Below are 24,246 nucleotides of genomic sequence, written 5' to 3' on the forward strand. Positions count from 1 at the left end.
TATTCAGATATGGATCCAATAATGATGTGAACCCTGGGTGGGGCACCTCAATAAACTTAATAATTCTTAAAATTAAATAAGCTGACAACATCTTTTAGACAGTATGCAATCACTCCAGCCCACTGGATGAAAATCTGTTTACAGCTCTAATGTGCCCTATTAAGTACTGCACTATCCATTTATTGAAAACTAATATCATTAACACGTTTAATTTATGCCATTATTAGTCATTAGTCAAACATGCAAATGGGAAGAAAAGCCACTGCTACACAAATGGCACATCTAAATCTATTTTAAAAAATCTTTCCTATTGGTGAACCACACTCGTGGAAAACAGAAGTAGTCTGTCTATTTCCACACTGCAGCCCATTAGTCTATGAGCCAGTGCTTTAAGAGATTGTACTGCTGTAGAAAATGCTGACTTCTGTGATTCTAATTACATTAAGCATCTTGGTTGTATGTAAGTATTTTTTTTTTTTTTACATGTATCCATCCAGTACTATTCAAAGGTTAAAATAAATATATAAGTAGTGATGAAGCGTGTCGTGATCTGTGTACTAAGAGCTGAATTTTCTATGCTTTTAGTGTGTGAAGGATCTATTCTGACGGTGGTTGGACTAGTTGGGGACATGGTTATTTTACCTTGTCACTATGATGTCAGTACTTATGGTATATCAAATGTTTGTTGGGGAAGAGATCAATCCTGGTTCAGATGTGAACATACGCTAATTGCGACTGAAGGACTGGCGGTAAACTATAAAGAATCACAAAGGTACAGTTTTACCAGTAAACTCCAGAGTGGGGACGTTTCACTCAGCATCAAGGCAGCCCAAAAGGCAGACACTGGATTTTACATATGTCGTATTGAGATCCCGGGACTATTCAATGACCTCAGCTACAGAGTTTACCTAATTATCACAAATGGTGAGCACACCCCTGATAATATTTTGCAAAACAAGTTTATAAACAATAGTTCATAGTATTATAGATTTCACAGAAGTAAGAGCTCCATGACCATTTAACACTGTGCTAAAGTGTAGTATTGTATACTATACTGTAGTATGACTACAGTATAGTAGTCAATCTTTTTATTTTTCTCATCTCATTTTTTCCATCTCATATTTTATTTTTTATTTTTTAAAGGAATAGAAATAGTCAGCCTCACAAAATTACTCCCGACTTCTGCAGAGAAGCAAACACAAGGTCAGTGACTTCATAACCAAATACTACATGATCCTACATGATCCTTTAATCTTTATCTGACCTTAAGAGAAGCCATCACCTGCAATAAAAGGTTTACTTTTATTGATTTGGTCAAAAAAAAAAAAAAGGTCAAACACATTTACAGTTTTTAGATCTTGCTTATTTAAATATACATCCACTGTATATCTTTTTTTAAATATTAAAAATTACTGCTATAAATATGGTCTGCTCATTCCTAATCCCAGACGTATATATTTTGTTGCATTAAGATGAATTGTGGAAACAAGCAGTAATGCAGTTCATGTAGAGACAACGTAATAATTTGTGCTGAAATATAAACTTTTTTCCAGGGAATCTGCTGGTTACTGACATTATGTTTGGTTTCCATGTCTTTATCTTCAGTCTTCAACAGAGATATAGCTACATAATTGCACATACTGGTCTGTAGCTCTTAAAGCCATTTTGGCATAAACAGATTAGCATGTGGGTCAGCGTCTTAGAAGCATTCTACACCGCAATGCAAAGAAAAAAAAAACATAAATTCAGTTTGAGAACCATGTTAGTCTAAATATTTTATCAATATACAGCTGTGATATTTCCAATGTACAGTATTTATGAGTCTGATGTAGAAAATTCAAAAAAATATATTTCAGAAGTCACACTCAACTCAGGATACAGTTCAGCTGTACAGAAGCCACAGTCAAAGGTTTGTGTAAATCTCTTTTGAATATTGTCCTTAATAAACCTGGACTTCATGTTCTAATTAAAATTTTTCTTGATTATTTAGGAGACACTAGAAACCTTCATCCTGATTGTACTGAGAGCGGGAGCCATTATATTTACCCCAGGTTTAATCTTGGCACTTATATGGAGTAAGTTGAAATGTATATGAAGTATATGAAAACATAAGTTAGATATTTTTGCTATAGTTTAGGTGGGAAATAACACCTTCTCTAAAAGGGTGCACAGTGACTTTTTAACACATTCATAAGAATTGCACATATTCTTAAGTAAACAATGCCAGAGAATAACTGAAACGTATATTTCAGTACAAAGGACATGGGATCAGAGGTTTTATGTGAGAAAAGAGAAAACACCCATCAATTATATACCCAATGATCATGATTATTATCGTGTTCTTGCATGTTAATGTCATTTTTAACGAAAGTCATGATACATGGCACATTATACTAATGTAAACATAATTAATTTTTTTAAATTAAAAAAACAAACTAATATAAATTAATTTGTATGGTAAATAATAAAAGTATTTTAGGAAAAAAGAAACATTTGGAACACAAATTGACCAACTGAGCATTCAATTCTATGCTGCTAATAAAAGGTCAATACAGTAAATACACCTCTGAAAAAGAAATATCTCAGGTAGACACTTTTTAGACAATTTTTCAATACGTGATGAATGTGATGTTAGCTAAGACACTTAATACACTTAAGATAAAAATTTACATATTTTCAGACTCAATTTGTGCATTTTATGTTACCGTACATCACCAGTTTTATTACGGTAACCACTTTAATTCCTATAAGACCCCCTCATCACATGATACTATCACCCTTATTCTTCTCAGCTGGGATAGTGTTCTTTGGATTAAGCATCTCAAGTATTGATCATTATGGCCAAATTGTTCAACTTTTTCATGTGACCAGAAATCACACCTCTAAAATGCTATGTTTTTGTCATAGTGATCACTTGCATAATTCGTTCTCGTGTGTTTATGCTGACAGTTAGCTTTGGTAGCCTTGTCTACTTCCTTGTAAAACCACAAATGAAGTCAATAGTAGAGGTTTCTTTGGTATCTAATTCTTCTGATTGCTTCACCACTTTTGGTATCTTAAGTTTCAATGAAATCTTTTAGAGCAAAGCTATTTGTGCCTCCTTTGTGAACAATGCAGTAGCTGTGGGTTTTTTTTTTCTTCAGATGTCTGAGGTACCATCAGTTGTGGAAAACTTGTACCACTTGAAAACTGGAAACTGGTACCAAAGAAAAAAAGATCCACATGTGTGATCCCAAGTTAATTCAAAATTATGACAATTGGCAAAAGCACAACATCTAACAGTCATTACATTCTGGAATCTTCCAGAGACAGTCAATTTGGTGTATGTATACAGTCAATACACCGGAATTTAGAAATAGATCTGGCAGTAATTGATTTGTTTTGAAATCACCTCTGACCAATTGAGATGTTCGACTTGATGGTGATATGACATGTTTGAAAAAAATGAGTTTGATTATCTGCAGCCTATATCGGCTGTATGCACAGTTCTGGCTTCAACAGTAAAACATTTTCTATATCTATAATTATTATTACATTATATAATAATAATTATATGATAATAATTATATAATTATTATTATATAATGTAAAAATAATACGTCTATATCATATTTATATGTCTATAAAACTGTCATGGCATACTTCCTTAAAATCCTCCAGTACTGCTTTAAAAATGTTTATGCAGGGGTTATGGGTGTGCTATAAATGTCTAATGTAGGTCAAATTAAATGTGTTCAGATAAATTATGATAAGTTTTTTCTCTTATTTAATCCTTTAAACTCCCAGGAGCTGCTGTACAAATGTATATTACTCACACTCATAAATATGTACCCACAGTTCCTCTTTGGGGTTTTGTTTTTGTTTCCTCTTAGGTTTTCCTGTAGTTTAATAATAAAGGTCATAGATTTGATCAATTTGTATACATAATGAATATAACAAGACAATATTGAGAGGTTAAACCTACCTAAGTAAAAGAGATTTAACCTGCAGATGTAACACTAACACTTTACATTAAGGCTTTATTAAATTATGTTATTTATCCTATTTGTTAACCTGAAATTATGCATAAAGCATGAAATTCTGCATTAATGGCGACTTTAGAATATTACAAGAGGAAGGTATCAATATTTTATTGATATAAGATGATTTTGAGTGAATTTTGGAATAATATTTAAACTTTTCTTTAAAATGAGATGCATTTTTAGAGTTATGTCATTGTTAAAAGATTGAAAAGAGCTTTTTAAAATTGTCCATGTTCTGCTGAAGGGACATTATAATGGTTTACTGTTGCGAAAGTTCTCTCCTTTTTAATTTATTTTTTGTCAAGGTTAATGCTGATGACAAGCTTCTTTTTTTTTTTTTATAAAATAAGCTTTTGTAAGAATTAACCAATTATAATCGTCGCATTTCCTTATCGACTCTATAGTACTTGAAATCGAAATCCAAATGAAAGTTTAAACTAAGTAGTACTCAACGCATCAATTGCGAAATCAAAATGAATTATGTGTGTCAGGTTCTCATGAGTTAAACTGTGTCGAAATTTCCACATTTCCTTCTGCTGCATGCTGGTTTTAATTTAGCTCTCAGACAGTGTTTTTGTGGAAGAGTGGAAGTGAAAAAGATGACTCATGAGGCACTTTGCTTGCTACGCACTAAAGTCTTTCTGCTCTTAGAGCTGCGGCGCTCCAGAAAACGTGAAGACAGCGGTGAAATGGAAAATACCCCCAGACGCAACCACAACAGCAGCAGCAGCAGAAGCAGCATCTCCCCTCCCCACACGTCTGGAGCACATGTGCTGTAGGTGCTCATTAGATATGATACGTTACGATGAAATATTACACCATTACGACAAACATGAAATCCTTCAATTTGACTCTTTCTCTCTGAGTGCCCACAATCGATTTATCTAAAACTGGATTTTGTGTCTTTTACATGTGACCAGTTCAAAAATACATCTAGTCCTAAATCCAAACTTTAAACCTTTTTCCAGATAAGCCATCACTTTGTTTTTGCTATGACTCTGTGTAGCTCTTCCTCTGTATGAAAAATTTACTTTCTCTCTGTCTCATTTTTTTCCTTGTGTGTTATTTTGACGTTTCGGGTGGATTTATGGAGTGCTACAAGCTTGCAGTAGATTTCAGCTTTATCTTATCAGCACCTTAATGGTCTTTCACTTCTCTCAGTGTGCTCTTAAAATTGTACCCTCGAGGTCCATGTATTTCAATTCTCCCATGCTTTCACTGTATGTGCTTGTTGGGAGGGAATAAAAATTCAATGAGAATACTACCACGGGGGTCTCAAATCTGTTTCTTATTTCATGTACACTACAGTAACATGAATGTGAAAGGGGGAAAACGATCAAATATTTGTCAGGAAAACACAAGATGTACAATGGCAATAAACAGCTTTCAACTCATATATATATATATATATATATATATATATATATATATATATATATATATATATATATATATATATATATATATATACATATATATATATATATATATATATATATATATATATATATATATATATATATATATATATATATATATATATATATATATATATATATATATATATGTGTGTGTGTGTGTGTGTGTGTGTGTGTGTGTGTGTGTGTGTGTGTGTGTGTGTGTGTGTGTGTGTGTGTGCTCTTTAGATGGTTCCTGGAGAGGTTCTAATTGGAATAATGTATGCATGGGAAACTTGTGTTTTACAAAGAGCTTTTACATGGGCCCCTTAGTGGAACCATGCAAAGAATACTTAATCATTCCATGAAGAGTAGAACAGACATTTTGCTCTTTAGAAAAAACCCCATATAGAACCTTCACTGAACATGAAATCCAGTCGTTCTACAAGAAAAAATTTAAGACCAAGTCAACAGGATTCTAGTTTTAGAGAGTGTAGACTTGTTTCTTCAGGACATCACACATAAACTGACCATGTAGCTCATCTGTATCTCTAAATGATATCTATATATGATATATTTCTAAATCAAGGTTCTCTGATTTCCTCCTGCATTTCAAGAACATACTGGTAGGGAGATCGGCTACTCTGTATCGTCCATTTGTGTGAATGAGTGTGTGTGATGATGCGTGTGTGATTACGCTCCAGTGATGTGATGAACCATTACAATCTTAACCAGGATAAAGCTAAAATCAATGAGATGAAAGATGGTCTTTTCATAGGCCATGACATTTTTAAAACTAGCCCAATACTGGCACCTAGTGTTGCGTCACCCATTACTATTATGAGTAAACAGATTATAAATCTTACACTATGGAATTACAAAATAACTTTTTTTTCCAAACTTTTTCTTTTGTATACTTGAGAAAGTTTTTTTTTCTATTAAAAATGTCAGTTTCAGGATGACTGCAGCCATAATTTATACAAAATCACAAAACAACTTCTTTATGTGATCACAAATTCCCACAGCAGTGAAGGACATATGATTTCCTACTACGTCAGGCAGGAAGTCACATGCAGGTTTGTTTAAATATGAGAGCCTCAAAAAAAAGGAGAGAAGTTAGAGTGAAACTTTCACCATGATTTGGCTTGATACACAGATCTCCACTATCTGGCTCCTTCTTTGTCTTACAGGTAAGCAAAAAGACCAAAATGATTATACACTATACTTACAATATAGTAATAGTGTTCAAAAGCAAGGTTGTGTTATCAAAGAATTAATTTGAAATATTTTGATTCATATTCATACTTTATCTTTTCTTTTTAATCAGTTACATGATCAATAAACTTTCTATAAACCAGGTTAATTGTAACAGACAATCAGACTGTCATCACAAATGACAATCAAGAATTTGACTACAATTTGTGCAACATAATACATTTCACTCAAATGGCCAGTCAAACTGGGTAATAATGATAACAATGGAATCATATTTTTAAAATAATATATATATATTTTTAATACTTTTATCATGGGTTATGATTTCCAGCACCATTTCAAAATAATGGACTCCTGAGGGGTCTCTAGTTTGAGAATTTGTGTGGTACAATATCTAGCATAACTTCCCATCATTTGCAACCCTTTTTCAGTCTGTCCATGCAGGAGCATTACTGTTACTGGTTTCAGTGGTGGGAAAGTCACTCTGCCCTGCAAGTATAACATGAAATATCATGGGCAATGTGATATATGTTGGATGAGGGGAGAAATTCCATTATCAGGGTGTGGGACAGAAATCATTGCCACCGACGGAGATAAAGTGGTGAGGAGCACATCGCAGAAATATCAGCTAAATGGAGAGTTACAGAGAGGAGATGCATCTTTGACAATACACAACACTACACATGAAGACTCTGGGAAATACGGCTGCCGCGTACACGTGCCTGGATGGTTCAATGATGAAAAGATTGTAATCGACGTAGTCATTATGAAAGGTGTGTATCTATTACAAACAAGTATATTTCTAATAGTGAAAATTCACAATATCTATGCTTTATCTATGCTTCACTTAGAAAGATGAGATTGCAATTTATATTAATATTTTTAGTTATTATTATTAGGGAAGTGTAACTTTGACCCTGTATTTTGTAACCGTATTCTTTTTGTTCAGCAACATTTGCGTCATGTGCTATAAGAGTGCCAGGAATACTTCCTCATGTACACTACCAATAACAAACTCACTACAGATTTAATCTGAAGAAACTTTCCTTAATTTGAACATTTTATAAAAAAAAAAAAAAAAAAAAAGGCCAAAACACCCCACAAAAAACTATTTCTATGTTGTTGCAAGATCTCGAAACATTGTCTGTCATAGCAGGTCAGAAATAAATATTGTTACTGCTCAGTAGCCTTGAGCTTGTTCACAACAAACCAAAACAAGTTAGATAAAATGAGTCTGAGGCCGAGTTTCTCAAAAATTTGTAATGCCGGATTGATAACAGTCTACAGCAGGGGTGCCCAATACGTCGATCGCGATCGACCAGTCGATCGCAAAGGTAGTGTGGGGTATATCGCGTGACTTAAAAAAAATTGATATTTATTTATGCATTTTTATAGTAGGTAGATCATTTTGGCTTGGTCATATTATAAGTAGCTCGCATGTTGAAAAAGTGTGTGCACCCCTGGTCTACAGGAACATGGCACCCAGTACCAAAGTGTCATTATAATAGGTGACGTTTTCAAGTTTTCTTTGTGGTTTCGTTCATTCGTTTGTGGATAAACTGTGAACTAAAAGCACTCCTAGATCGTTTCTCAAAAGAATCACTTTTACTATTACCTTTTGACCCTGAGGTTGCTTATGCGATAATATATTTTGCTGAAATATGTAAAGCATGCTGGAGTTCTTCAGTCAGAGGAGGAGGGAGTGGCTCTCTGACATTTGGAGTGAGGATTTTATAGTTAGTTACAACTTTTACAACAGGGTTTTACAGTTCTCTAAAGAATTGACAATAATTCGGTTTGACAAGATCCCAATATACTGCTAAGCCAAGAAATTAAGACAAAGGTACAAGCAAGTGTGAGACTAATTGAGAGCGTCAGGGCAGTGAGTTAGCCATAAATCTAAGCAATTTTTGGTCCCAGTCCAAAAGGAACAAGTGTGAATGGGAAGTAGATTTGAGGCCTCATAAGAGGTGAGGAGATGAAGAAAAATCCACTTTAATATTGCTTGTTTTTTTTTTTTTTATTATTAAGAGAGCCATATTTTTTAAATAGCTTTTAGTTTCTTATATTTAGAGTTGTAGTGATCTTAATGGACAAGTTACCAGAATTTAGACTGACTCTTGATGTAAGGCTTCATTTTGTGGTTCACTTTGATGTAGCTTTGTGGCTAAAGTGTGGTCATGTGGTCAATCAATAAAGCAGAGTAAATAACAAAAGGACAGATAATATGATTAGATTCTGAAAGAGGCAATGTACTTAGACTAGTCGTGCCACTGAAGTTTAATAGCAGTAATAAATATAATAATAATAATAATAATAATAATAATAATAATAATAATAATAATAATAATAATAATAATATGAACTTTATTATAATTGCAATGTGTTTACTTATAAATTTGGGGCCTTTATTTCTTCAATCATTGGCTTTCCTTCACTGTTTCTGGCTTTTTTAAATAAAAAAGACATAATCCATAATTTGGTTACACAAGCTTCAAAAGAAGTTGTGGCATGTGGTGTGAAAAGGCAGTTTCACAACTCATCAATGCAAAGCTGTTTAGAAATGGAACAGAGTTGTTGTTGTTGCTGTTGTTGTTTTTTTGTCTACCTTGACTTTGATCACCAAAAACACAAAGGTTGTTTGCAGACGGGTCTTTTAGCACCGCATTCACGGTTTAGATCAGTTGAAACGATCTTTAGAGTTTTGGAAATATCAATTCTTATTTATACAGACGAACATAAACTGCCATAAATTTTCCTGAATGCATTTTTAGAAACTAGCTACAGATTATACGTTTTTGTTTTGGCTCACGTGAGTATGTGACAAACTGTTGACTTAATAGGATGTAACTAATGTGTAACATCATGAACTGTATAAATTGCTGGATTTTCATTTCGTGGCTTTTATTTTCATTTAAATTATATTTGTACTTACGAACTAAATACAATGGAATGGTTTATTTAATTTAATTTGACGGTTTAGTTCATTTTACGTACAATTTATACTTTAATTGTGGCAATTAACATATTATTAACAGTATTAGTCTATTTATACAGTAGATTTTGTTAACATTACACAGTACAAATACAGTAAATAGATGAGCAAATATATAAAAGAGTCATGATACGTACTTACACTAGCCAAAAAATGTCTTTGATGCATATTTTTATTAGAATAAAATGTTCAATGATATTGAATAACTGGCTATGAGAGCATCTTTGACAGTAATGTAATGTAATCTGAAAGTTAAAAAAAATCAATCATTTATTCTTTATATTCATTTTCCACAATAACTGAATTCTAAGTTAAGTTACATAAACTGATAAAAACACATGGGAAATAAAGAAAACTCGTATTAGTCAACATGATGATGTTTTACATATATATATATATATATATATATATATATATATATATATATATATATATATATATATATATATATATATATATATATATATATATATATATATATATATATGTGTATTTTCAGGCCCATTAAGACTCTGAGATAAAGATGTGCCTTTAAGATTATCACCTTTAGATTTCTCATGAATCCTTTATAAGATGGAAACTGGCTATATTTTGTCTCATTGACTTTAAAATTTGAAAGTTAGATAATTAATTATAGCTGCATAATGACGGGGGACCAATTGTTTTTTAGACATTTCCTTCCTTAAAAACAACTTATAACAGATAAAACTTATGATGTGTCATTCTTAAACAAAACACTTCAGGATGTGCTGTTATAGGATTATAATTATCATTGTCTTATAACATGCTAAACTCTCCTGTTTTACGCCTATTCTTTTAGTTTTTCAGCTCTGTTTTCTCTATTTTCTGTTCCAATGTTTATTTGGTTATCACACAGCTCTCCCCATTATACAATACCGTACAGCCAGGGAAAGGGAAAGGGTAAGGTGCTGCTGGTAACCTGCTTTTATCTGAGACAAGCATCTTGTAAAAGTACTGCTAATGCTGCGTCATCTAACACTATACAAGTAAACATTATCTGCCCTCTTCTACATACATAAGCTCACAATTGCGTGCTACTGGATGTGTCTCTTTTAGAGTGTCTCTGATTAACAAGGAAGAGAAAGTACGTCACCCCTCTCACCCAGACAGCACAGATTATTTCATTCCCTTGTATCCTGGCCATGGATTACTGTGACATCATCAGGACCCAAACTTCTGAAATCCTTGTGATCATTTTTTTGTTACACTGCTCTTGGAGATTGTATTGACTGACATCCAATTAATATAAAAAAAAAAAAAAATTTGTTTTTTGTTTTCTTTTTTGTTTTTGTTTTTGTTTTTTGTTTTTTTTACAAAAAATAGGACCCACCTCTGAAGTGTATTCTTTATTACCAAATACCCACAAGCCAGTAACAAGGGATCCATGGGAGACTGAACCTACACACGGTACAGGGGTGGGGGGTAGTAATTTATTCATTAATTTATATTTATTTCATTTTATTTATACATATTAAAATGTCATTTTTAATCCTCAGTAGCTGACAGCACAACTTACAACTTTAACACCTCGACTCCAAAAAGCGAACAATCTGTAAGTATGCATGACTCCATCCAATAATTTTGCATCAATCACTGTTAATGTTATTAATTCTTAAGGTTCTCATTATTAAGGGGAAGGAAACAACCAATAAGGCAGTTCCTTTAACTGTCATACCAATCCTGCTAATTTTACTCATTATCGGAGCTGCTATTTATCTGATATGTGAGTACATTAATCTCACAATAAACAACACCACATTACTCTTTTCATTTTAATCTAAATTTAATGCTGCATGACTGTTCTCGTTTCAGGGTTGAAAAAAAGGAGAACCAGGGATTCTGTCGAAATGTAAGTGAAAGGAAGTCATATAGAAAGGCAACAAGGTCATTTGATGAAATGTAATATTGTTTGGAAACATATAGAAAGAAAGTTAGTATAGAAGCACTTTGAAAAAAGATTCATGAATTAAAAAAATATGTTGGATTTTGTGCATGTCAGCAGGAAAGTAACTTTCATCAGCTATTAAAATGATAAACGTTGTCCTCAAGAAGCATTAAAGCAAAGAATCTATTTAAACACAAGCCTTAAACAAAAAACTTCAAGGCATGGACTAAAACCAATGGTGGACCTAAGTTAAAGTAGAGATTCACTCAGTAATATATTACTCTGGTAAAAGTACTTCCTTTAAACTTTTACTTAAGTATAAGAACACAAGTATTTGCCTTAAAAAATATACCTAATTATCCAAAGTACTATGATTTATTATGTCTATAATGTCTTATCATCATTTTTGTTACAGGACAAAAACTTGCTTAATTAACTCATTTCATGTGAAAAGACTCTAATGTTACTCTTAGCACAACATCTATTAATAAATTAAATGAAATTAATAATAAACTCTGATATATAAAAAAGATCATAAGCCCAAAACTTATTTTTAACTACTTAAAAAGGTTTGCAAAAAATCAGCCCACAGGTGTTCTGGTAAGTTTGAGTCAGGAGTTTCTTCTACCCTTTATTACTCTCAAAATGTTCTGCTTGCTGTTGAACTGACGCTGACCTGTATGCTCGTGCTGAGTAGATACCACCAAGCAGGAATCAAAACAAGTTGAAAACAGAACATGCACTCTGTGTGATCAGTTACGTTTTTATCCACCCATAAAAAAAAGGAATGACAGATTTTGCAAAGTGTAGTTGAGAAAAAAAAGATATTTGATTTTGGATTGTAGTGAAGTTAAAGTAAAAGTCTCCTAAAATGGAAATACTTTAGTAAAGTATAGATACGAGAAAAAGCTACTTATTTACTTCATAATTAGTATCAGTGTAACTCTGTGTAAGTAAATAAATAAATTCATAATATCTGCAAGAATGCTGCGTATTACTTTAGCATATCATATATATCATATCACTGAGGTGATCTTAAAATTAGATTGAGGTAGATCTTTCTTTCTTTTCTTTCTCCCCTGAGTCGAATTTACTTTCCCATTTGTGCCTCACTGCTTCAGTAAAGTAAAACCAGTTATAACTGAGAGTCAGTATGTAAAATATGTTTTACATGTGGATCCAATTCTCTCCCTCCAGAGACCAGAACTCAAACAGAGAAGCCATCTACAACAACTCAGAAGTGAGCCTGGGTCTGAACAGCAGGTCAATGGCTATGGAAAACATCTACCAGTTAGACACTGAGAATGCATATGAACAATGGTCAAGATAACAAGGAGTAACATCCTGTATAAACAGTGTTGGACTGTTTTTTTGTTTGTTTTGTTTTTGTTTTTTTCCGTTTCTTAAATCATCAATTTCAGATGATTAAAAAAAATGTGGGTATTTTTTTTTTTCTTTTCAGTTGAATCATGTTCTTCAGTCTACAGATATTCACATATGGACTGTAATGCAATTTGTAAATGTACCAGTTGTAAAAAATATATATATATAAATGTTGATCATGTGTAAATGTTAGTGTACAAGTTTATGCAATACATTTTCTAACACAACAAACGTTTGATCCCTTTAATAAATTTTCCCAGTTTTACCTGTGGCGCCTCCTAGGCTAGTAATAATATGCTGCAACTTGCTGTGAATAAATGATAGAGAGAGCAGCGTAAAATCCTTTAAACAAAGAATACTGAAAATCTTAGAACATTTATGATTAAAGCAATAGAAAAGTAAGGGGTTAGTGTATGCAGAAGACTATTGGAAACTGTAAGAATGTGAAGATGAAAAAAATTCTCACCATGTGGCTTTGATTGCTCTGTAGCAATCAACAGTGCCTAACACTGATCATATCTATACATAACAGCAGTGCAGAACTTTGGGATTTGGCAAATAACAAATTAAAATGTAACAATTTGAAAAAATAAAAATCAGAGGTGGACGATGTTCACAAACCATGTACTTAAGTTAAAGTAGAGATACACTAGATAAAATATTACTCCAGTAAAAGTGCTCTCTTTAAACTTTCACTAAAAGTATTTGCCTTCAGATGTACATAAGTATCCAAAGTACTATGATTTATTATGGCCATAATGTTCCTATTATAATTTTTGTCACAAGACTCTTGTTTAATTAACTCAGTTTATGTGAAAAGACTCTGTTACTGCACACCATTCTATTATTATATTATATTACTGAGTCAAACACTGATCGATATATATTAAAAATAAGTCCAAAACCTTCTTTTCAAAACTACTTAAAAATAAAAAAATACAGATACGCAAAAAAAAGCTATTTTTGTACAGTTACAAATTACATTTACTTTGTTCCTGTCCACCACTGGTAAAAAATGATGTCTAATCACAATGACATGCATTAGGCAAGAGATCAATTTAATTATTAGAATCAGATCTAAGTTGGTTCAGATCTCTTACAGCTCTGCTTATTTTACTTCTTATACCCACATACTACTCCTACACACTTATACAAAGCTCTATGCTCAGAACATACACTGATTTGTCCAGATCTTCAAGACTTTCCATTAACAAGCATTTTCATGTCATCGTCTTCAAGCATACTCAACCGTTAAATTAAAATAATGGGAACCTTTTACAGTTCACTCGCCCTCAAAGATGATTTACAGATTAACAGTTTTAAAGGCCAACATGGCTATTTGCAGGACACAACAAATGTAATGGTAGACATAACACACAACAAAATGGAAGGGAAAAGAAAAACAAGAAGGAAAAAGATGAGGGATGAATGTGTCCCAAGTTGTAACACTATAAACACAAAATCTAGCTCATACAGACCTACAAGAAAGATCACTTTGCTGTCCAGTTTATCTTTGTAATGATCTCTCATGAGCCTTGTTAGAGATGTCAGGCATACACTAGGAAAGTAAATTGTTTAAAAGCCAAGCTAACTAAGATAGGACATAGGAAATATCAGTGAAGGTACACTATATCAACAAATGTATTGGGGCACCTGGCTTTATCAGCCGGATGTAGTTCCTCCCCAAACTGTTACCGCAAAGTTGAAGGAAGGCAATTGCATAGGATGTTTTTGGATACAGTAGCAACAGATTTTGCCTTCATTTGAACAACGAAACCCAAACCTATTCCACAATTAAAAATGCCCCTGTGCACAAATTGAGCTTGATCAAGATATGGTTTCATATGGGTTGGAGTCTTAGTTCTTGTCTGGCCTGGTCTAGAGTTCTGACCTAAACCCTACTGAACACCTTTCATATGAATGGAATGCTGACTACACCCACGGCCTCCTCATCCTACCAGTACCTGACTTTACTAAAGTTATTTTGATTGTCTTTAAATTTTTACAAATCTCCACAAGCACACTTCATAATCTAGTGGGACATCTTCCCAGAAGAGTTGAGGTTATTGTAACAGCAAATGAGGACTACATGTGGAATAGGCTTTTAAAAAAGCTCATACAAATCTTATGGTCAGGTGTCCACAAACGTATGTCCATATAGTTTATAACTCTGAGTAGATAATAGTAGATTATTATTCTAAACAACTTCAAGAATTCTGCTAATTACTACAAATTAACATTTTATATCAGCTGATATCCTATTACATCACATGAAAAGTGGAAAGATGGAAGTAGAATTTTCTTTTTTGTTGTTGTTCCCTGAATCAAGCACTGACACCTGACACTCCTTCGATAAATGTTCACAAATATAAATTCTTAGATATTAATTTTTCTATGTTAAATAACTGTAACCAATCCTCTTCTGGTTTATATCCATTAATGCCAAGGTACTTGTAGACCTATTAATGTTTTAGCTGAAGTAATGGGCATTGTGCATGCAAATCTTCTGGTGTATATGGAATTATACTTTTTGTCTGTCAGAGACTAAGGGACTGCTTTTTATAAGTGATATAATTTGTTAATATAAAGCTTTCTTTGCTGGCCTAAACACTATCAGAAGCACTGACCTACATTTACAACTTAAATTCTAATATTTGTTCCATGAAATTGTATAAATTTATTCCCAACAGTTTATTTTCTTCATTTCTGTAGCGTTTCTCTTGGCTGCACTGCTTCCAGTACGTGTATGTAGATGTTGTCCACTCTGATTTCAGCCTCTATGTGCTGCTATGTCAATCTAATCTGCCCAGGGCCTGCAAAGTTAATACTGCTGGCTCTTTGGCCAAAGAGGTTATTAGCAACGGGTCTGTTTCTTTATCAAATCAGATTTCATATTCTCCTCACAGGGCAGCTAGCTGGCCCAGAATAGTGTCAGCATTTTTAAAAGAAATAGATTTGGTCTTGGACATACTTAATAATCCATTTTGAAGAAAAGCTAGACATTGTGAGGGGAGGTCGGCCAACCCCGAAGCAAGCTAGCTTGTCTCAGCCCGGGAAAGGGTTTGTTCACCACTTCCAGGCCAGTGCATACGGGCGGTACCACCGGCTTACAGCCTCTGAGGAGCGGTGCACATTATGAGTGTGCATCTCTGGTGGTTAGGTTTTATTTTATTTACATTCTTTATGTTTTTGTCATCAGCCAAATATTGATTCTGAACTGTTACATATGATGTAGGTGCACAGTTGCGGTTGTAGTGTAGAGGTTTGGAGTCTTAACTGGGTTTCTTACTTTAGTAAAATGGTATTCACCCTCCATATGTGAAATGTCTCTCTCTTTGTAATGTTATATTGCGTTTTTGCGCAGTATTGATGGTTTCTATAATTGCGACGTGATAGTGGTTGTATTAAGAAGTGGATTAAGTCGGGTAAGACCCCACTGAAGGCCCAGATACCAATTGCACAACCCTCCACTGTTCAAATTGGTGACTTAACTTGTAATGGAGTACGTTTTGGAGTAAGAGCTAGAGGATGAATAGGACCCACTGTGAATGGAAAAATAATTGGTTACATTCTCTAACCACAGAACCACAAGAACTACTGAAAAGGTAGCCAAGTAATTTGCAGTAAGTGTACACAGAGTGTTTAAAAACCCAAGTAATGTGACTTTGCCTTCACTGTACCAAGACAAAAAGCACACACATATATACAAACACACACAAACTGCAATGTCATTGTCAGTGCTAGTCCCAGATTAGAATAGGTTCCCTTTTGAGTCCGGTTCTTCGCAAGGTTTCTTCTTCATACCATCTCAGAGAGTTTTCCTTGCACTGTTGCCACTGGCTTGCTCATTAAAGATAGACTTATAAGGATTGATTTATAAAATTAAAAGTTACATTCATAATCTATTTAATTATTTTGTACAAAGTCCATTATTAAAAGTGCTATAAAAATTGAATTTAATTAAATCAAATTAAATTGCTGTGCTAAGAATGGTCCACGATTCAAATTCAATATGTGCTATGTGACTGATTTAAAGAAGAAGAAGCAAACAGGATCCGTATCTCCAATAATATTCTTTACAACTGTTGTGGGCAGAAAAACATCTCATATTGAAGAACATACCAATTCATGAGGTTGATGGGCTTCAATATTCAAAAAATACAATTGATAAAATTATTTTAGCTAGAAACAGGTTCAGTAAAACTAGACAAAAAACATCACCTGGCCATACATACAAATATTACTGCTTAAGATGGGTTTAGTGGATGTTATGGATGGGTTTTTTTTTTTGTCTGTTTTTATGCTGGAACATGGCGTCTGCAGTGAGCTCGTTCACAAAGGCCTTATTCTCTCTTCTATCCTCATCAACAGTTAAGAGCTCGTAAGGGACTCAGTAGCTTTGCCTTGCTTGGAGATGTCACAGACTGAGGTCTTGAGAACACAGCTGCCTTTTCACAACTCTCATTGTAATTGGGCTTATTGCCTGGGCAGCCTTCATCGCAAAGCAGTGTTTGCTTAAATGCAAAACTACAACTCGTAATCTAGTCCAAATGGCTGCCAGTTACAGTTGTGTGACTCTGCTGCTCACAGTTCTTGTTCATAGCATCTCAGGTAAATCAAACCAATAAATTTTTTAAGAAGTTCAAAATTTAAGACCAGCAAAAACTTGTCTTGTATTTAATGTATAACAGAAATATATTTATCTGCTTTAATATTTATTTTTAACTTGACACATGACACAAATGGATGTTACTTCATGCTTTTAACTTCTTTGTATCCACCAGTTGCCAGATCATCCTCAGAAACACAATTCAAGGTAAACGAGGGCAGCACCGTGATTCTGTCCTGTCATTACTCTGTGAAGCAGCACGGCCCGAGCCACGTCTGTTGGGGTCGAGACTGTGGAACCTTCTGGTGCAATGACATCATTGTCCAGACTGATGAAAGTGGGGTCATCTCAAAGGTCTCTGACAGGTACAGACTTATCGGAGATGTTCTCTCAGGACAAATGGACCTGGGGATCCAGCGGATAAGAAGGACCGACAGCGGATCATACTGCTGCAGGATAAATATAGATGGGCTTTTCAATGACAAGAAGGTGACCTACACTTTAAAGGTTGTGAAAGGCAAGTAAACTAAATGAGGTTTAAAGTTTGATAATCTTTGGTTTATCATCAGTTGTGATGGATATGTTTTTAAATCACAAAACATTGCTGATTTTTTTTTTTTTTTTTTTGGCTAAAGCTGCAACATCAACAGCACCACCAACAACTACACTTTGTACCACAGAACTACAACAAACTCAGACCAGTGAGTAACATACCATGTTTAATTTTTTATTAAGCAATAAATTGCTTTCCATCGTTCACTTTCTATAATCATGTTCAGTGTATGTGTGGGCATAAGATGACTTTTTAGCATTAAACACATCTACTGATTTTCTTAACAAATTTAAACCAAATCCATTATTGAATCTATGTGCTGCTTATTCATTGTGACTTTTTTTGGGCTGTTTGATTTATCCATGTTAGCTAGTACACTTCAGGTAGTTTGTGTCATAAGAGTTATCGCAGATGGATGGATGGATGGATGAATGGATGGATGGATGATGGATGAGACAGACAGACAGACAGACAGACAGACAGACAGACAGACAGACAGACAGACAGACAGACAGACAGACAGACAGATAGATAGATAGATAGATAGATAGATAGATAGATAGATAGATAGATAGATAGATAGTCACTGTATTGATTCCAGAAGGAAATTCACATATTACAGCAGCACAGCGAGTATAAAGCATACTAACGCAATTTACCATATAAATTAATGATAAACAAAGAATAAATATATATAGACATAAAATAAAAGAAACAAATAACATGTATGGGTGTAATGTGGTAGTGCATTAGAGTGTTTGTGTGTAAACAATTTACACATTGTCAATAATGCTGATATAACAGTATACTTGAGGTGAATAAAGTTTCTAGCATGCTAGCTAACATTCAAAAGAAAAAGAATAAAGCAGTTATTAGTTTTTCCCATTTTTTTTCCAAGGCAATAATTACTTTGAGTTTCAGAGTTTATATTATTTTTGATAATCATTTTTAACAACAAAAAAATAATATCCTTAAGTAATAATACTTAATGACTTAAATAATGGTAGAAAACAGTGACTAATTCACTAAATCGGTTATAAAGAATGATTGTATAAATAGTTTCCTGACAAATGCTGCTTTTAAAAACAAACTAAAAAGGCACATTTTAGTTTGTTTGTTAATTAAAATTAACAATTAACATTTGAGCTTCAATGGTCTTTCTGGCAGTAAAAAAGTTAAGAAGCTTTTATTGTCATTTCAACCATATATAGCTGAAGCAGTACACAGTGAAATGAAACAACGTTCTTCCAGAACCCTGATGCTACATAAAACAACATAAAACAACAATCACAGAAAAGCACAGGGCTAAGGACTAGTACGTAAGTGTCCTCGCCACATAAAGTGCATGTGTGCAACCTGGTGCAAACAGTGCAAAGACAACACAAGACAGTGCAATAATACACAGGACAGTGCAAGACAATAAACAAAACACAAAAAGCTCCGCTAGTAAACCTGTTGTAACGAGACAAAGTGAACAGTATAAAAAATTTAACAAAATATTGTGCAAAAGAAGGGTATAGCTAAACAAAAAGCAGGTGTGCTAACAAGAGCAGAAGCTAGCTAATACCAGGAGGTAGCTAACATTAGCAAGTGTGAGCTTAGAATAGCATAAACTTTCTTTCGGCTTCTCCCATTAGGGGTCGCCACAGCGGATCGTCCGTATTCGAGATCCGCATGTTTGATTTGTTGTTTTTACGCTGGATTCCGTTCCTAACGCAACCCCTTCCCATTTATCCGGGCTTGGGACCGGCACTAAGAGTGCACTGGCTTGTGCAACCCTAATGGCTGGGGTTGGTTCCCTGACCGGCGATCGAACCCGGGCCGAAGCGGTGAGAGCGCTGCATCCTAACCACTAGACCACCAGGGAACCCCGAGCTTAGAATAGCATGAGCCAGCTAATAGCAGAAATTAGCTACCACTGTTTACGGTCATTATGCCTGTATGAGTCACTTTGGTCCTGAGACCTTGAATTAGATTAATTAAAGGAAAAATCATCTTTTTTTAAGCTGAATTTTATCAAACATGATCAAATATTAGTTCATGTAAAAATACTTTTGATTGTAAACATTCTTTTATTGTTGTTTTAAAAGAACTAGTTAGCTAAGTTATTAAATATTAATATATATATATTACACTACATGGGCAAATTTTATTGGACTCCTGACTATAAGAATCGTATGTGCTTTTTTAAACAACCCATTGCAATTTTGGTCCCCATAAGCTGTTATATTAATCTTCACTCTTCTCTGATGATGTTCCATTAGATTTTGTCATTTGCTTGAGGAGATTTTTGCTCATTCAATCACAATGGTGTTAGTACAGTCAGGTACTGTGTAGGATGAGGAGGTCCAATTCATCCAAAAGTTGTTCAATAGGGTTGAGGTCAGAGCTCTATAACAGGCCACTCAAGATCTTCCACTCCAACCCCTGTGAAACCATATCTTAATGAAGCCTGCTTTGTGCAAAGGGGTATTTTTAATTGGTGGAACATTTTCATCAAAAGACATCCTATGCAATTGTGTTCCTCCAACTTTGTGGTAAAGTTTTGGGGAAGTACCACATTTGACAAGAAACGTCAGCTGGTTCAATATTTTTTTCCATAAAGTGTATGTAAGCTTTTTACTATCTAATTTAATTAAATTACGTTTAAGTACATTAACATAATCAATCAAGTTAAACATAAACAATCAAAGTTAAAATTTTTCTGAGATGCATATTCTTATACTGTTAAACTGTTAAAAATCTCACATCAGTAACAATATACAAGCCCTGACTAACATCTGGATTCACCCGAATGAACATCTAAAACGTTGTATGACTCAACTGTTAGTTTAAAACGATGCTTTCGGATAGAATCTGTGTGCATCATCAGAAAACATTATTAAAACCTTTCAAGTGAAATGTCACCTACTGCTTCATCTCTAAATCATCAAAAACCACACATGCTGTGAAACTAGTGGGCTTCTAGGGGAAGTGGTCTTCTCAGCACATGCATACTTTTGTGCCTTTTCTATAGTGTCGCCTAACACAGATCATCTCCGTGATGCTGATTCAGTCACTTTTGACATTTCTGGACAAAACTCCACCCTGCAGAATTCAAAACCAATAGTGAGTATGACACATCAGAGTAGTTTTGTTATGATTCTTAGTCCTAATTCACCCTCTCTGTGCATTGTAGTCAGATGAAGTGGTATCGAGTATACTGCTACAGATCAACATCCCTGTGCTGTCTCTGTCTCTCAGTCTGCTCTTGCTCCTGGTAGGGGCATTGACCCTGTTGGCCTTCAAACGTGCGTAAACGTGTTCCGAATTAAAAAAAAAAAAAAAAAAAAAGAAATGATTACTTTTATTACAGTGTAATTCTGAAACCTACTTTTGTATTCTTGTCATTGTTTTGCATTCAGGTGGCTTTCATATGAAGCTCATGGATAGTGGGTGGTGAGTTGCAAATTTAGAATTTTGAAAACAGCCGAGTGTGTATTATCAGATTAACACATTTTTTATTTTTTTTTTCAGTCTGTCAAAAGAGCCAAGGCACATTGTATACGAAATACAGACCAGAAGACCAGTGGAGGAGAATATTTATATCCTGGAATAGAATCATATCCATTTCACACATTATGTAATATTGTATACATGTTTCTAGAATGATGTTGGAATATGTAAAGCATGTTGTATTTGTCATATCTGCAAAGAATGGAATCATATTTAAAGAATACATCTATATTATAAATATCAAAATGTACCTAATAAAATATATGATTTAATTTGAAGATTTTATAATATAGTGATGAAGTTAAAGAACGATGTTCTATCCTGTATATGTAGCCCTCCTTTAACTCTGATGTCAATACAGTATTTATACTATGTGTGTCATGAATTATCTGCTCCTGAGCTGTCAGTATGAGCTGTTCTATAAATATGTGCATGCAAGATCAATCCATTTTAGTCCAGTTATATCCATGTTGCCTCTTCAGGACTGATCTTTGTTTCAGCGTGATGCATGTTCAGGCGAACACGTGTAAATGACTGCTTGTAAGCTCCTTTTAAATGTCTTCTATATTTTAATTAGACAGCACTGGGAACACAGAACCCTAAAACCAGTGGTTTCATAAATAAATAATCTGACTGTCTGTCATATTGTATAATTGTGTACTGTTTTATGTCAGATATGCTGGAATCAGAGAATTCAGGGCACAGACAGTTTTAGGAAACACTGGACATCCACACTACTTCCTGCATTAGAATGTGGCAGGCTGGTGCAATAGATAGGGAACTGTAGTACAGCGCCCTCTACTGAAGAAAAGGACGAAAAATAAAATCGACGTACATCAATGATGTTTGGAATATTTTACATTAAAAGCACTATCAGTACTGAAGCATTTCTTGTATTGGATATTGAAAGTTAAATGCATTAACATATTATTTATGCCAATCTAGCATTTAGTAAAGTTAAAAATAATATTTATAAAGGACATGATGCTTTGTAAAAGGAGACAAATTCTGATAGCAGAAGCTTTTTTTGCTTGTTTCATTATTCATTGATGATTTATAAATTGTGTAAGCATCTGTTTAAGATTAATGGTGGGCATTTGGAAATAGTATACTACAGGATGCAACACAATGCACATGTTATTGGGAGAATTTTATCATGCAGGCATGAGTGAGTGTTCAGATATGGGATATGTGGGACAGACCATGCAAATAAGCATGCAGTGAATTAGCGTTCATTCATTCATGCATTGGAATTAGTAACAGGAATAATAACTGTGCAGTCAGGTATTGATGTCAAGTGAAGTGGCCTGGGGCATGGTTGCTGTTCCAGTTCATCACAAATGTGTTTAGTGAGGTGGAAGTCAGGTTCTTTGCAGGAAACTTGAGTTCTTCCACTCACACACCAGGTCTTCATGGAGCTTACTCTGTGCACATTTTATCATGCTGAAACAGGTTTGGGCCTTTCAGTTTCAGAGAAGGAATATTGTTACATTATACCAATACCTTCTAGACACCTGTGTGCTAAATTTGTGGGACCACATATAGGTGTGAAGCTCAGGTGTCAATAAACTTTTTGCCTTGTAGGGTACGTCACAAAAAAAACAAAAACATTTTGATTTGATTATCAATACATGCATTCATTTTTAACACACATTTCTTTGCTTGTTTATTTTGGAACAAAATTAACTTTGTAAAAAAAAAAAAAAAAAAAGACGGCACGATGTACATTTCTTCTTCCAATGAACGTCAGGAAATGTTGGTAATGCAACATCCTTCCGATGACAAAGACTTATGGGGTATTCCAAATATTTCAGGGATGAGGGGAGAATTTGTTCAGGTCACAGGGTCAAATGGAAAAGGTAAATCGTTAAAAAAAAAAAAAAAAAAAAAGACGCAGTTTAACTCCAAAATTTTAAAAACTAATTATTGTGTACTTCAAAATTGTTGTGAAGGAGCCTTTACCTATGTTTAATGTCTTTTAGCTTTTTAAGTGACATATACACTATGACGCCAAAAGTATGGTCATAAGTATGATATGTGTTTTTTGTGCATCGCATTCCATATTTAGTCCCAATTTGCTTTTATAATTCCCTCCATTCTACTGGGATGTACCACTAGATTTTGGAGTGTGCTTTTGGAGATTTGTGCTCATTCAGACACAAGGGTGTAGGTAAAATCAGGTACTGATATAGGTGAGATGATGAGGCCTGGGGTGCAGCCAGAGTTCCAATTCATCCCAAAGGTGTTCAATAGTGCTGAGGTCAGAGCTCTGTTGCAGATGATCTTCAACTCCAACTCATGCAAAGCAAATGGAGTTTGCTTTGTGCACGGGAGCATTGTCATGCTGGAACAGGGTTGGTTCTACAAGTGGAAGTGAAGGAGAAATTTCATGCTACTGCATCCAAAGACCCTCTATTCAACTGTGTGCCTTCAGCTTTGCGAATAGTTTGGGAAACAGATGCATATGGCTGGGAAAGTCAGGTGTCCTAATACTTTTGCCCATATAGTGTAGTTCATGAACCCTTAACTAAAAGACAAAACTTTACCTGACAGCATTGATGGAAGAAAATCACTTTTTGCATGGGGTAGTCTTATGCTGCTAATTGTACCATTTTAACTGCCATAAAGGATATTTGTCCTTTCCATTTGAACCTGAAAATCGTTTGCCACC

General features: G+C 34.2%; 3 protein-coding genes and 1 long non-coding RNA gene across 7 annotated transcripts; all 4 read left to right on the forward strand.

Annotated features, from left to right (window-relative positions):
* The first annotated feature begins 248 nt into the window (after nt 1–248).
* On the forward strand, nt 249–5,286 carry havcr2 (hepatitis A virus cellular receptor 2). 3 transcript variants are annotated; one of them, XM_083563468.1, is made up of 6 exons: nt 249–460; nt 586–924; nt 1,144–1,203; nt 1,857–1,909; nt 1,991–2,075; nt 4,659–5,286. In XM_083563468.1, exons 1-6 carry the CDS (start codon nt 415–417, stop codon nt 4,799–4,801), a joined length of 726 nt encoding a protein of 241 aa, XP_083419594.1. In that variant the 5' UTR covers nt 249–414; the 3' UTR covers nt 4,802–5,286. The 3 variants fall into 3 exon arrangements, with proteins under 3 accessions (XP_083419594.1, XP_083419596.1, XP_083419595.1); XM_083563470.1 differs by having other exon boundaries at nt 251–460; nt 1,991–2,051; nt 4,674–5,286; XM_083563469.1 differs by having other exon boundaries at nt 341–460; nt 4,674–5,286.
* Nucleotides 3,573–4,368, forward strand: LOC310738490. The gene is made up of 2 exons (XR_014537099.1): nt 3,573–3,696; nt 4,017–4,368. It is a non-coding gene; the product is annotated as an uncharacterized lncRNA (long non-coding RNA).
* Nucleotides 5,287–6,459: 1,173 nt separating the features above from the next.
* Nucleotides 6,460–13,143, forward strand: havcr1 (hepatitis A virus cellular receptor 1). 2 transcript variants are annotated; one of them, XM_083565478.1, is made up of 7 exons: nt 6,460–6,609; nt 7,066–7,407; nt 10,974–11,057; nt 11,147–11,202; nt 11,283–11,373; nt 11,463–11,499; nt 12,733–13,143. In XM_083565478.1, exons 1-7 carry the CDS (start codon nt 6,555–6,557, stop codon nt 12,863–12,865), a joined length of 798 nt encoding a protein of 265 aa, XP_083421604.1. In that variant the 5' UTR covers nt 6,460–6,554; the 3' UTR covers nt 12,866–13,143. The 2 variants fall into 2 exon arrangements, with proteins under 2 accessions (XP_083421604.1, XP_083421605.1); XM_083565479.1 differs by having other exon boundaries at nt 11,150–11,202.
* Nucleotides 13,144–17,414: 4,271 nt separating this feature from the next.
* Nucleotides 17,415–21,810, forward strand: timd4 (T cell immunoglobulin and mucin domain containing 4). The gene is made up of 7 exons (XM_083565480.1): nt 17,415–17,529; nt 17,703–18,044; nt 18,163–18,228; nt 21,097–21,188; nt 21,259–21,370; nt 21,485–21,518; nt 21,597–21,810. Exons 1-7 carry the CDS (start codon nt 17,469–17,471, stop codon nt 21,676–21,678), a joined length of 789 nt encoding a protein of 262 aa, XP_083421606.1. The 5' UTR covers nt 17,415–17,468; the 3' UTR covers nt 21,679–21,810.
* The last annotated feature ends 2,436 nt before the right edge of the window (nt 21,811–24,246 follow it).

Source organism: Silurus aristotelis (genome assembly GCF_946808225.1).
Source record: "Silurus aristotelis genome assembly, chromosome: 16".
Lineage (NCBI taxonomy): Eukaryota > Metazoa > Chordata > Actinopteri > Siluriformes > Siluridae > Silurus > Silurus aristotelis.